This window comes from Hesperophylax consimilis, chromosome 8 (assembly GCF_061612785.1).
Source record: "Hesperophylax consimilis isolate HC1 chromosome 8, BYU_Hcon_1.0, whole genome shotgun sequence".
NCBI lineage: Eukaryota > Metazoa > Arthropoda > Insecta > Trichoptera > Limnephilidae > Hesperophylax > Hesperophylax consimilis.
In genome coordinates this window covers 20,523,340-20,535,894 of record NC_142843.1, presented here as the reverse complement: position 1 = coordinate 20,535,894, position 12,555 = coordinate 20,523,340, and the positions used below count along the sequence as shown (strand labels likewise).

Genomic DNA, 12,555 nt, shown 5'->3' with positions numbered 1-12,555 from the left:
AGTTGAGTGAGATAATTGAGGTTGCAGGGATCTCAAAAGGAAGCGTCATTTCTATTTTACATGACAAATTGGGCATGAAAAAAATTTCTGCAAGATGGGTGCCGCGTTTGCTCACAGTCGACAATAAACGCAATAGGGTGGTGGCCTCTAAAGCCCTGTTGTCGCTCATGCAACGCAATCCGGATGAATTTTTTCGTCGCTTTGTGACTGTAGATGAAACATGGATACACCACTATACTCCCGAGACGAAAGAACAGTCAAAGCAGTGGATTGCGAAAGGCGAACCATGTCCAAAGAAGGCGAAAACCGTAAAATCAGCTGGTAAGGTTATGGCTACTGTATTTTGGGATGCACGTGGAATTATTTTCGTTGACTATTTGAAAAAAGGAAAAACAATAACAGGGGATTATTATGCATCTTTATTGGACCAGCTAAAAAACAAAATTGAAGAAAAACGGCCTCATTTAAACAGGAAAAAAATCCTCTTTCATCAGGACAATGCCCGTGTTCACACATGTTTACGATCAATGGCTAAAATTGAAGAATTGAAGTTCGAATTGGTCGACCACCCACCGTATTCGCCAGATTTAGCCCCCAGTGACTTTTTCCTTTTCCCAAACTTAAAAAAATGGCTAAGTGGACAACGTTTTTTTTCAAATGAAGAAGTCATCGATCGGACAAATGCTTATTTTGAGGACCTTCCGAAAACTTATTTTTCTGACGGTTTAAAAAAAATTGAGAAACGTCTAACCAAGTGTATTGAGCTCCAAGGAGATTATGTTGAGAAATAAAAAAAAATACAAAAATACAAACTGTTTTAATGCTTTTTTCTAAGGACTTATTGACCCACCCTCGTACCACCGTGGTAATCACAGACATAGGTATTCATATGTCTATGGTGGTAATTAAATAAACAATGATTCATATGGGAGTCATTCTACAAAATTAGGGGTCAAAGTTTAGCAGTTTTGTTTAACCCTTAAGCATATTTATACTAGGCCTGAGGTACTGATTTTTTGTCAAACCACTTGTAGACACTTTTTCTATATTTTCTGTTTTAAAATTTTGTACAATATAGTAATATCTGTTAAAAATATGCTATTTTCTGTTTTCACGTATAAACGATAGTGCATGTTAGTAAGTGAAAAAGACGTACAAAGAGAATATGTCACTAGAGTCGCAAATACTCTGAGCTAGTAAGTCTACAACATCTCCGATGGGGGTATGTTGTGAGGCAAAAGGAATGAGGAGGGGAAGGAGATGGGACGAAAACTTTGGGAAGTACCTGATTATTCAGATCTATCCACCAAATACGTCTCAAGTCATTTCAAGCAACGGTTCAATTTAGTCTATTTAATCTTCCAACGTGCCGCAAATATATTTAATTTTATTTTTATATTGTTGTTTTGTTGCGTTTTATGTGACGGTTGTTGTTGGGTAGTTGTGGTGGTGGTTGTTGTGGAGGTCACGGTGGTGGTTATTATAGTGGTTGTTGTGTTGGTAATTGTTTGGTGGTTGTAGACGCTGTTGTGGTGGTGGTTATTGTAATGGTTATTACGGTGGTTGGTAGTGGTATTTGTTTGGTAGTTGTGGTGGTGGTTGTGGTGGTGAAGTGGTGGTGGTTTTGGTGGTGGTTGAGGTGGTGTTTGTGGTAGTGGTTGTGGTGGTGGTTTTAGTGTTGGTTGTGGTGGTGGTTGTTGTGGTGGTTGATATAATGGGGGTTGTTGTAGTTTCAGTTGTTTGGCGGTTGTGATGGTGATTGTGGTGGTATTTGTGGTGGTGGTTGTAGTGACAGTTGTGGTAGTTTTTATGGTGGTGATATAGTATTTATGGTATTATAATAGTTTTTATTATATAATATATATAGTTTTTATGGTATTTTGGTTGTTGTTGTTGTGGTATTTTTTTAGGTGGTTGTGGTGGTGGCTATTGTGGGGGTTGTTGTAGGGATATTATTTGGCGGTTGTTGTATTGGAGGTTTGGTTGTTGCTAAGCTTAAATTTAGTTTTAACAATTAATTGATAATCCGAAAAAAAACACAAATTATTTTAAGCGTATAGTATAAGATCAGAGAGTATATGCAGCGTCAGTATGTATTTCAAATTGGTATATGAAAACACAGTGTTCGTATATGTGAGTATACAAGCAGTAATTTCAGCGTAGGAATTGTTTGTTTATTTACAGAAATCTTATTTACCTACTCTTTACCTAGCAAGAGAGGTAAAATTTCGATAACATAAAAAAACAATAAAATTTTATTTTACTGCTAAAACGAGATTTTCATCAAAGATTATTTGGTAAAACATTAAAATTTGATACTTTAACTTCCCATACACAACTCATTTTTGAAAATTACTGTGTTTTTAGTTACGACGGCAGTATAAGTCAACAACGTTGGCGAAATTTTTGTGCGCGGGGTTTCATGCGAATATTGGTTCACGGCGAATCTCCCTTGTTTATCTTATCAACGGTTAGTTTATTAAGGTCCAGTTGTTTCACAGAACTTGAACAATTCATCATAATCAAAAGTTTATATTCTTGTTCTGTTATTATGCGAGTTTTGTGAAACAACTGGCCAATAATGGAATATTAATACGTTAAAATTTAATATTGTATTTTTTATTTATCTTAATGATATAAATAACATACACAATGTATTTTTTTAATGTAATAATAATCGTGTTACACCTTTTTTAAAAGCAAACGCTCGTGTTAAAAAGACAGACAGTACATGAAAGAGTTCTTGCTCTTTAAGTTCTGTGAAACAACTAAGATTTATAAAATTAAAAACAACTTACATAGTGGGGGTCGGTTTTTTTCCTTTTTTTACTTTTAATGAAGCTTTAACGCTTTGAGATACGCTTTACGTTATAGACATTTTATCAAGACAAAATAATAATAAGATTGAATTGATAGAACCTAATAAATATAGGATGTTATGACTTAGGAATGAGTATATGGGTTAAAAGTTAAATAGAAGTTTTTAAAATCGAGTACTTATATGCTTTTAAACCATTACAATACTTTAAGGTGGATACTTTTTGCCGTTTTTTTTTATTTGTTTCGTTTGGTAGTACATTCGTGCAAAGAATATAGAATTCATTGCATTCCTATCACGAATATTTGTGTTCAGGAATCAAAGTTATTTCAAATTCTTGTTTCACAGGTATAAAAATAAAAGTTTTTTTTAAAAGTTTGTTTTATTCAGCTTCAACCTAAGATTATATTTATGAAGGCACACAAGCCACATTTGTCACTGTGACAGTTGCGTCTCTGCTTCAAAATCCTCTAAGACATACGGAGGTGCGCAAACCTGGCCACGTCGCGACGTGACATCAGAGCGACTTTTTTTATTATTATTTTGCATGGATTTCAAAATGGTCAATCAACTGTCACCGCGACGAAAGTCGCTCATATGCGTCTGGCCTAGTACATAATTACGCAATATTTACATAATATATAATATAGTTAATCTAAAGTTTGGCTTGTACATTAATATATATACAGGGGTTTTTAAAATTTCATATAATAAAATGTTAAATGATAATATGTTTTGTAGGTAGGTACATACATATTCTTTATAATATGATGCATAATAATATATAGTTATGTAATAAATACAGGGTGTCCCGAGATAAAGTGCGCTAATTTCTGGATGTGATTCTCCATGATGGTAGAAAAAAAAAGATGAACAAATCTTTTCGAAATTCCAATATTTATTTTCCCATACAAAAATATTTTTGCATATTTTTTCGTACAAAAAATTCATCTTGTTTACTTAAAAACTACCATAAAACGTTGGAATTTCGAAAAAAAGTTACTTATCTTCTTTACTTTTAAAGTCATGTAAAATCACTCACCGAAGCTAGCGCAATTTATCCCCGAACACCCTTTATAGTGGATGATTTTAATAAATATTGGGATATATATAATTAATATAGCAGAAACAGTACGTAGGTACATACAAAATAATAATATATGATATAATATAAAGAATGGGTAAAATATTGTTTATAATAATAAAATAATAAAAAAATAATTTGATATAATACATAAATAAATAGCTTCATGAAAATATATATTTTTAAATCCTAATTAGATAATACAATATATAATATTTTTTATCACAAAAATATCGAATGTAAAGTAAGGTTTTTATGTAAGTTGAGGTTGGGAAATAAGTTAGGTTGGGTGTGGTTAGATAAGATTTGGTTAGGTTAGGTTCGGCTAGGTTAGGTTAGGTAAGGTAGGTTAGGTTAGGTAATGTAGTTTAGATCAGGTTAGGTTAGGTTAGGTAAGTTAGATTAGGTTAGGTTAGGTTAGGTTAGGTTAGGTTAGGTTAGGTTAGGTTAGGTTAGGTTAGGTTAAGATAAGTGAGGTGAGGTAAGAATAGTTAAGTTAGATTAGGTTAGGCAAGATAGTTTACGTCAAGTTAGTTAAGGTTAGGTTAGGTTAGGTTAGGTGTAGCTGGGTAAGATTAGGTAAGGTAGATTAGGCCAGGCAAGGTAGTTAATACTGTAAATATTCTTTTTACTAAATATAAATATGAAATGTACATATTTAATAAAACTAAATATATTAAATTTAGGTGAGGTTCGGTTGAGTGTGGTTAGGTAAGGTAGGTTAGGTTAGGTAATATAGTTTAGGTCAGGTTAGGTTAGGTAAGTTAGATTAAGTTAGGCTAGGTTAGGTTGGGTAACGTAGTTTACGTCAGGTTAGGTAAGGTTAGTTTAGGTTAAGTGTGGCTGGGTAAGATTAGGTAAGGTATATTAGGTTAGGCAAGGTAGTTAGAAATACTGTGTATTCCTACAGAACATGTATATTATTAATAAATATACTCTCTACCAAATATAAATATGAAATGTACATTTTTAATAAAACTAAATATATTAAAAACTATTTCTAATGGAGAGGTATTTTGGTAAGATTAGTTATTTTTCTCCAGTTATCGCACTAAGCGATTCGGAAAACCAGACCTAACTTTTCGTAAAATACGAGTATTTTGATTTAGAAAATACCAATTTTTCAAAAGTAAGTATCACTTACACATATTATAATATAGTATCTTAGTTAACCTATCCTAAGAATTTAAAACTAACTTATCATTTAAATATAATCCTTAACCAGTCATGACTTCAAGGAATTCTGAAAAAAACATAAAATATGAATTATCTCCAAGCTTAAACGTTTCTACAAATTTGTTTATTTCTAAATTGATCGGCCACGTAAAACCATCAAAAGTTTAAGCAAAACATAAATAGGTATGTCTTAAAAAAATGAATTTGTTATGAGTTCCAATTTTGAAAACTAAATAGAATATAATGTAGTTTTACTCACTACGCAGAAATAAAATTTGCAGACGTCCGACATTAGTAGGTTTATTCATTGCACAGGTCATGGCGTGTATTACTGAAGTTCTTATTATTTTTTAAAGTATGACTATGAATATATGATAAAGTTATTTTTTTCTTTAAACATTTTACTTTATGGAGAATGATGATAGTTTTAAATGACATGTATTTATTTACCATCCCAGTCAACTGTTCCGGAGCCGTCAGAGTCAATTTCCTCAATCATGTCGTCCAAGTCATCTTCGGTGATTTTGCCGTCAAGTTCCTTGAAGATCTCCCTAAGGACATCGGTTGAGATGTAGCCGTTACCTATAAGAAAAATAAATATTACTGTTTAAAAAAATATTTATTTATCTTTAAGAAAATCTCCCCTACCGACCCAACATCAAAGCTTTGTAAATTTTACTCGTTGAGCCGAAACGAACGATAGAGGTCGCTGATGGTACAAAAATTAGAATGTAATCAAAATCCCCATGCATCTTTATATCAGTTGTTTACTAAACATTCTAGGCAAGTAATTTATGTGTGTTGTCCGTGATATTATTATCAAAAATGTATTGGCTTATATTCCTGAAAATATTTTCTGTAAAATTGAATCTCTGTACATCGGAAAGTTTGTATTGAGTTTTTAACGTTTGCCAAGAGATGGCCGAGATAATTTCATAGGAAAATTAATTTTACATTTATCCTAGATGCAGTCTGCGAAAATATTTTACTATTAGATATCAGTAAAATACCAGGTGACCAATATTTATAAATAGTTTTTACCTTCTTTGTCGTACAATCTGAATGCTTCTCTCAACTCGTGAACCATGGCTTCTTGATCTTCTTCTTCTTCTGTAAGGAAGTTAGAGGCGAGCTGACAGAACTCCTCAAACTGCAGCTCACCGGTTCCTAGCGATTAAGATAAACATTGACAACAATTACATAACTTCTCGCAATCCTTTTAATCATTTGACATTTCACACGAAAAAAACCTCTCAGTCTAGCCCTTGTGATCAGACCATTCACAATCTAAACTTGCTTGAAATTATTTACTTAGTATACAAGTACCCACGTAAGAGTTTTTAATAGATACACATTTTTTTCAACTGCAGTGAAAAAAAATACCATTGTTATTCAGTTAGAATAAAAATGGTATTTTTATTCAGTTAGAATAAAAAAACATAATTATTATTCAGTCAGAGTAAGAAATTATCATTGTTATTCAGTTAGTTATTCGCTGTTTTTCACCTAACTCTGACTGGGTGTAATGTAAAACTTTAGGTTCAGTCTCCCACTGAAAGAAAGGTGCTTTTTAAATGTTTTCATTTATTGGAATTATTTTTGTTAAATTAAAAAAAAATTTTCCCACGGTTTCTCGCTGGCGTAATTACCACTATTTATTAAAATTAAAAATATGAATAAAAAAATCTCTTCCGTGACAGTGAATGAACACTGCCGTGACCAGGAGTCGAACCTGGGTTACCACGGCCACAACGTGGGGTCCTAACCACTAGACGATCACGGCTACCAGAGAAGGTGAAAGGCCTTACAATAATTCAAATGATATTCGGTGTAATTTGTTGTTCGTTCAATTTAAACCGGATCAAATTCATAACTACTGTAGAGAATAACAATAATTCTAGTCTTACAAACAGTAGGCAAATAGCAATTTTCGTTTTACCGTAATTCCAACATTAGTTGATTTATATGACAACACAATACCGGAGATGGTTATTAAATACCAATATTTTCATTTCTTACATAATTGCTTCTATTAAATCTATATATTTATTTGTTCTCGGCACTTAACGATGACTTTAAAATTACTGATGACGCATTTCAATGTCATGTCATGTAAATTAAAATGTAGAATAATTTTCTCGGTTTACTCGCGTAACGTAGTCCTTAAAAGGACTCTTTTACTCCTGACGTTTCGGACAGATCTCAATGTCCATCTTCAGTGACCCTTTATCTTGAGTTTTGTCTCAAACTGATCGCTTTCGCGTGTCTGTTCGATATAGAAATCAAAACCTAAGTGAGTTCTTATCAATTATTATTATGTCTATGACGGAGTACACGGGATAAAAGTCAAAATTTTTGATAAACTATATGCTTTCTATTTTTTTCAGCGGTCAATATTTTTTCTAGGGATCACAGGAATGTGTAATGTAAATACATGGGAAATTATGAAAATATTTACCACGCACTTAATAACACTGATCATTATAGACTAATAATCATCATATCAACGAATTTGACACACGGCATTTGACATTTGGCACTCAGATTATAAAGCGCAATGTCAATTTGGATTGATAAGTAGTTGATGGTTCACACGTATTTTTAATTGGATTCGATGCTCTTAACGTATGAATGTTTAATTAAGTAATTAAATACCCTCTGAATCAACTTGGTTGATGATCTCCTTCAGGGTCTTGTCATCCAGCACATGTCCCAGCATCTCCAAGATGGTTCCAATCATATCTGTGCTGATTACTCCCTTCTTTTCTTGATCGAAAGCATCGAAGGCATTCTTCAACACTGAGGAAATCAAAATAATTACGTGATAATGTACTACGAAAATAACAGATTAAAATGACGACATAACAAGAAAAACAGTTACACAATTACATTAATCAATGCACGAATATCGTAAACTATATCTGATAGATTCACTTGTTGAATTTTACGTTGTTTTGTTTACTTTTTACAGGACTACCTGTCAGATATATTCATGTTTATCTCTATAAGGTGAACAGAAAAGTTGTTGTGACAATTGAAATGTTTTTTTTATGAAGAAGTATTACAAATTATTGTTATATCTAACCGGATTCAGAATTAAAACTGTTAGGGTCATCTAATATAGACTAGTGCATAAATTAGTAATTTAAAGTCCGGTTTTTCACAAATTAAGACTAGAGTACCGCCTTTTATTATTTAAAAAAAAACACGTATAATCTTCTGCGCCAAAACCTCGTATCTGCATAATAATCAAAGTTTCGATTTAGGTTCCTAACTTTGGTCTTGGGTTGAATCTTGGAATTCTTCATACTTTAAATAAAAACAGTAATTGTCCCAGCAGCAGTCGTACGTGCGGCATTTCTTTTTTATCTGGTTCTTGGAAATAAATTTTTTGAATTATTTTATTATTTGTAAAACGTAACTAAATTAATTTTAATTGTATAAAATTGTATGGTAATAGTAATAGAAATAGGCAATAGAAATAATTATATATAAATATGCACCCGGACAACAAAATCGGAAGCATAAAAAATATAAATATGTAATTATTTCTCAGTTATTTATTTTCGGCTCAAAAAGTAATTATCTAAGTAGGTACAAATAAATAAAATATTTGCACCAATTCGCGTTTTTATTTCAATTCCACATGTTTATTTGAATTAATACATATAAAATCTAATGTATTTTAATCATCGATAGAAAATCTTACTAAAACTTTGTATTTAAATTATATTACAACGCAAAGGTCCCGTTAATTATAGAAAAATTGTCACTGTCAGAAAACTACAGATATAATATAAGATACATAAAATTTTAAAATTCTAAGCAATTACAAAAATAACAGTTTTTCTTTCTCCTGTAAAGTTGCCAAATGGACTTAGGTAACTTACTTATTAAGTTGGCAATGTATTACTGTAATGAAACAAGTATGATACATTTTTGGGTTTATTAATTGAATCTACAATTTTTGATATTTAAACAAAAATTTTACGTTATTCAAATTCAAATTAAATATTTATTGCACAAAAATACTGAGTACCTACAAAGGGTATAGTTTATAGGTTACCTCCTATTTCTTCCAGCTTACCCAACAAATACACATTACATTACATAACCCAACAATTACATGCTAACAAATGTATGTAAATAAAAAAATAAAAAACGGAGGTTTTTGATTTATATAAGACATTTGTTTAAGAGAAATGTTTTTAGTGATGATTTAAATTTAAGTATGTCGGTTATTTGTTTGATGCTACTTGGAAGGTTGTTACATACTTTAATGGCCATGTAGTGTGGTCCTTTTTGAAATAAAGTTTTGTTTGCTTTTGGGATTAATAAGTTTTCTGTGAATATTAATATTTATTGGTACTTACGCTGAGTTTGTTCTTTATCCAATGAATCCTGTCGAACCGCGTTATATGAAACAAGAAACAGATAATAATTGATAAAAAATATTAACAAAATTAATCCCATATTGTGTCCCTATCACTTACACACATTAAATAACTTCACTGAACCGTTAAGCGCTAATTAATAGAAGGTCAATGTGTTTAGGACATGAGCCAAATATACTAACACATCAAAAAATATATAAAGAGAAGTACATAGTAATGTTTGAACGTTAATTTTGGTGTTATTAAAAACATTGAATCATTTTGATCATCTAATAAAATGACAAAGAAAAATGTGTGGTTTTTGTTTAATTTTATTTTTAATTCGTGATTTGTACTTATTATGATTGATAAACTTAAGCGCACCATTTTTAATTTGACACTTTTTGTTCTGCAATCACTGTCACAAAGTTCTACTAAAAGCTCCGAAGCACTGAAGTTGGGGATGGACTGATTTTCCTCTTGCACGTGGAGGCTTATTATAGCATATACCAATGCCGAACGCCACGTGCCTGGAATCTTAGAACTGGGCGGTCGAATTCCGGTGTCAATGCAAAAGGCAGCGCCGGCTGCGGTCCAGATGAAGACTTCAATTACTAAGGATTTACCGGTAATTGGTTATTGAATTCTACTCATGAATCCGAAATACCATGTTCTATGAAAATACCGACGATAGATAACATTATTCCATGGCCAAAACATTAATCTTATTTATTTGTATAGTGTCAGTGTGTTTGCGACTGGTGGGTAGAGTGGATTTGATTTATATACAAATATACAGTTTTATTCTGAAATTGATGAAATTTTACACACCTGACTTTCAAAGCAAGAGGAAGGTCACGATTAGTTTCTAAAAACTCTGTGTAAAGCCCGTGAAATGCCCGGGACTTCAGCTAGTGGATTTGATTTTTATACAAACCTTCAGTTTTATTCTAAGATTGATGATATTTTGTGTAATTGACCTTTGAAATAAAAAAAAGTTAACATGAAATTTCGAAAAAAACTCTGCGATAAGCCCGGTCAACGCCGGGGACTTCAGCTAGAAGAAAAATATATTTCAAAATCTTATTGTGTACTGTGATAATATTATATAGGTACTTAAATCTGAAAAAAAATGAAGTTTGATCCCTCAAATCTGAATCAGCAATAAAGCTGTGAGTTTTTAACTTTTCTGGTCTGACAGTTCTAACTTGTCAGACAAATTTTTTCTTGTAAATGTAATGATATTTTCGTTCGCTCTTTGTAGGTTTAAACGGTCTTACTAAAAAAAAATTATGAAAAATTTATTCAATTGATAAACGACCGTATATGTGAAAACATTACTAATATAGAAACTAACATCAGATAGATAGATATATACATCGCTTACACAGCTAAAGGTGGTTGTTTATCTGTTGTATAAACTTGAAATTTCTCATCGAGTTTCAGAATATTTCCAAGGTATATTAAATGTGCTATATATGTCTGTTTTGAAGCTATCCTAAAAACAAATACCATTTTAAAAACTAGATAAATTAACCCTTTAGATTTTTATATTTGAAAGACACTTTGATATTTATAGACTGGAATATTTTATTTTCAAACATGAAAAAAGCTGATATTAAAATATAAAAAAAATGAATTTTACAGTCTTTATGCAATGTGTAACAATAACACCGTTTAACAAATGTTAAGTGGTTTTTCTTTAGTCAGACTGTTAATATTAAACTTATCAAAAAGATTTTTGTTATTTAATGTTACTTCCAGTCACCAATCGTCATCGTTAAGAAGATAATATAGGAAGAAGAAATTTTAAGTTAATGGGAATTATTTAAAATTAAAATTTTTGAGGCTTCTTCCTTTGCGGCACACCTGAGACTTGTTGCGACACACTGAGCCGACACTGATCTAGTTCCTTGGGTCCAATGTATTGCTGTAGCTGCGGTCCGTTGTCCAAATTATAAAAGGGCATTTTCGCCAAAATTTGAACAAGTTTTCGCCATTTACATGATTTCCATTTCGTTACTTTTAAATTTCCGCCAATACTAGATTACTAGAACTCGGGATTTTTAAACGTATAAATATGTAGGTAGTATGGAAGCTATTTAAGATTCTACAAAATTAATCGTACACATCTAAAATACTTACGAGACTTTATTTCGTTCAATGTTGAAACGGGACATGGTAAACTGACACTACATTTTGATCTAAATAATTAATTAAAAATGTATAAATGTTAGACAGTAGTATTTAAAAAACTAAATAAAGGGAATAAATAAATTTGAATATTAAAAATATTTAACTTTATAATATTCCATTAGACCTATCTATGAAAAATCACTTTAAAATATCTTGGGACATGACAAAAACGCAATGCACAAACTTTGGCGAAAATACCCAATTATGTTTCTCCAGCAATCCTCCGCTGACCTTTGATCCTACTTGAATGCCTGCAGGAATCACCTTGGTTTTATTTTATCACATTTATTATTTACTATAATACAACTTTTTCAAAATGTCTTCTGTCTGTCAACAATTCTACTAACCTTGCTAAATGCCGATCGGGTAGGATCGACATTAATGTGGTATATTAACTGCTGTAATGTTATCCGATTTTAGAGAAATGCATATGTGTTTACGTGATTGCCACCAAAAGTTGAAACATCAAAATGCATTGCCATCGAAAATTAGTCTATATGCCAATTTTCAGCATGATCTGACGTCGGGAAGTAGGTTAATTTCCGCATCCATTTTTTACGTTCATTCACTACCGAAAATCAAAGTGATATTCAAATAGATTTATTTAAAAATGTCGAAGAGGTGTCATTTAATTGAAGAATCTCTTGGTTTAGCTGGCTTACACAAAAATGAGTCGAAGAAACGACCCGTTCTCATGAAGTCAACATCAACTTTGAATGGGTGTTCCGCTTGTGTCTGTCGAGTATCACGCACGTGCACCGGTGCACCGGGGATCAAGTGATCGGAGACCTCCCTCCTTTGCAACATAACTATAATTAATTGAACTACCTGTGTGTTTATGTGGTCCTTTATTGTTTATTAGCATGAGACTATATAAGATTTCGATAGTATAATGATTTGGTAATTGA

General features: G+C 31.7%; 1 protein-coding gene and 1 non-coding gene across 2 annotated transcripts; both read right to left on the bottom strand.

Annotated features, from left to right (window-relative positions):
• Positions 1-5,119: 5,119 nt before the first annotated feature.
• On the bottom strand, positions 5,120-11,420 carry LOC149421698 (troponin C, isoallergen Bla g 6.0101-like). The gene is made up of 7 exons (XM_089634312.1): positions 11,321-11,420; positions 9,962-10,065; positions 9,452-9,479; positions 7,734-7,877; positions 6,120-6,245; positions 5,529-5,660; positions 5,120-5,145 (listed from the first exon to the last, which is right to left on the bottom strand). Exons 1-7 carry the CDS (start codon positions 11,418-11,420, stop codon positions 5,120-5,122), a joined length of 660 nt encoding a protein of 219 aa, XP_089490438.1.
• On the bottom strand, positions 6,790-6,861 carry TRNAH-GUG (transfer RNA histidin (anticodon GUG)). Its single transcript has one exon. It is a non-coding gene; the product is annotated as a tRNA-His (tRNA).
• Positions 11,421-12,555: the final 1,135 nt, after the last annotated feature.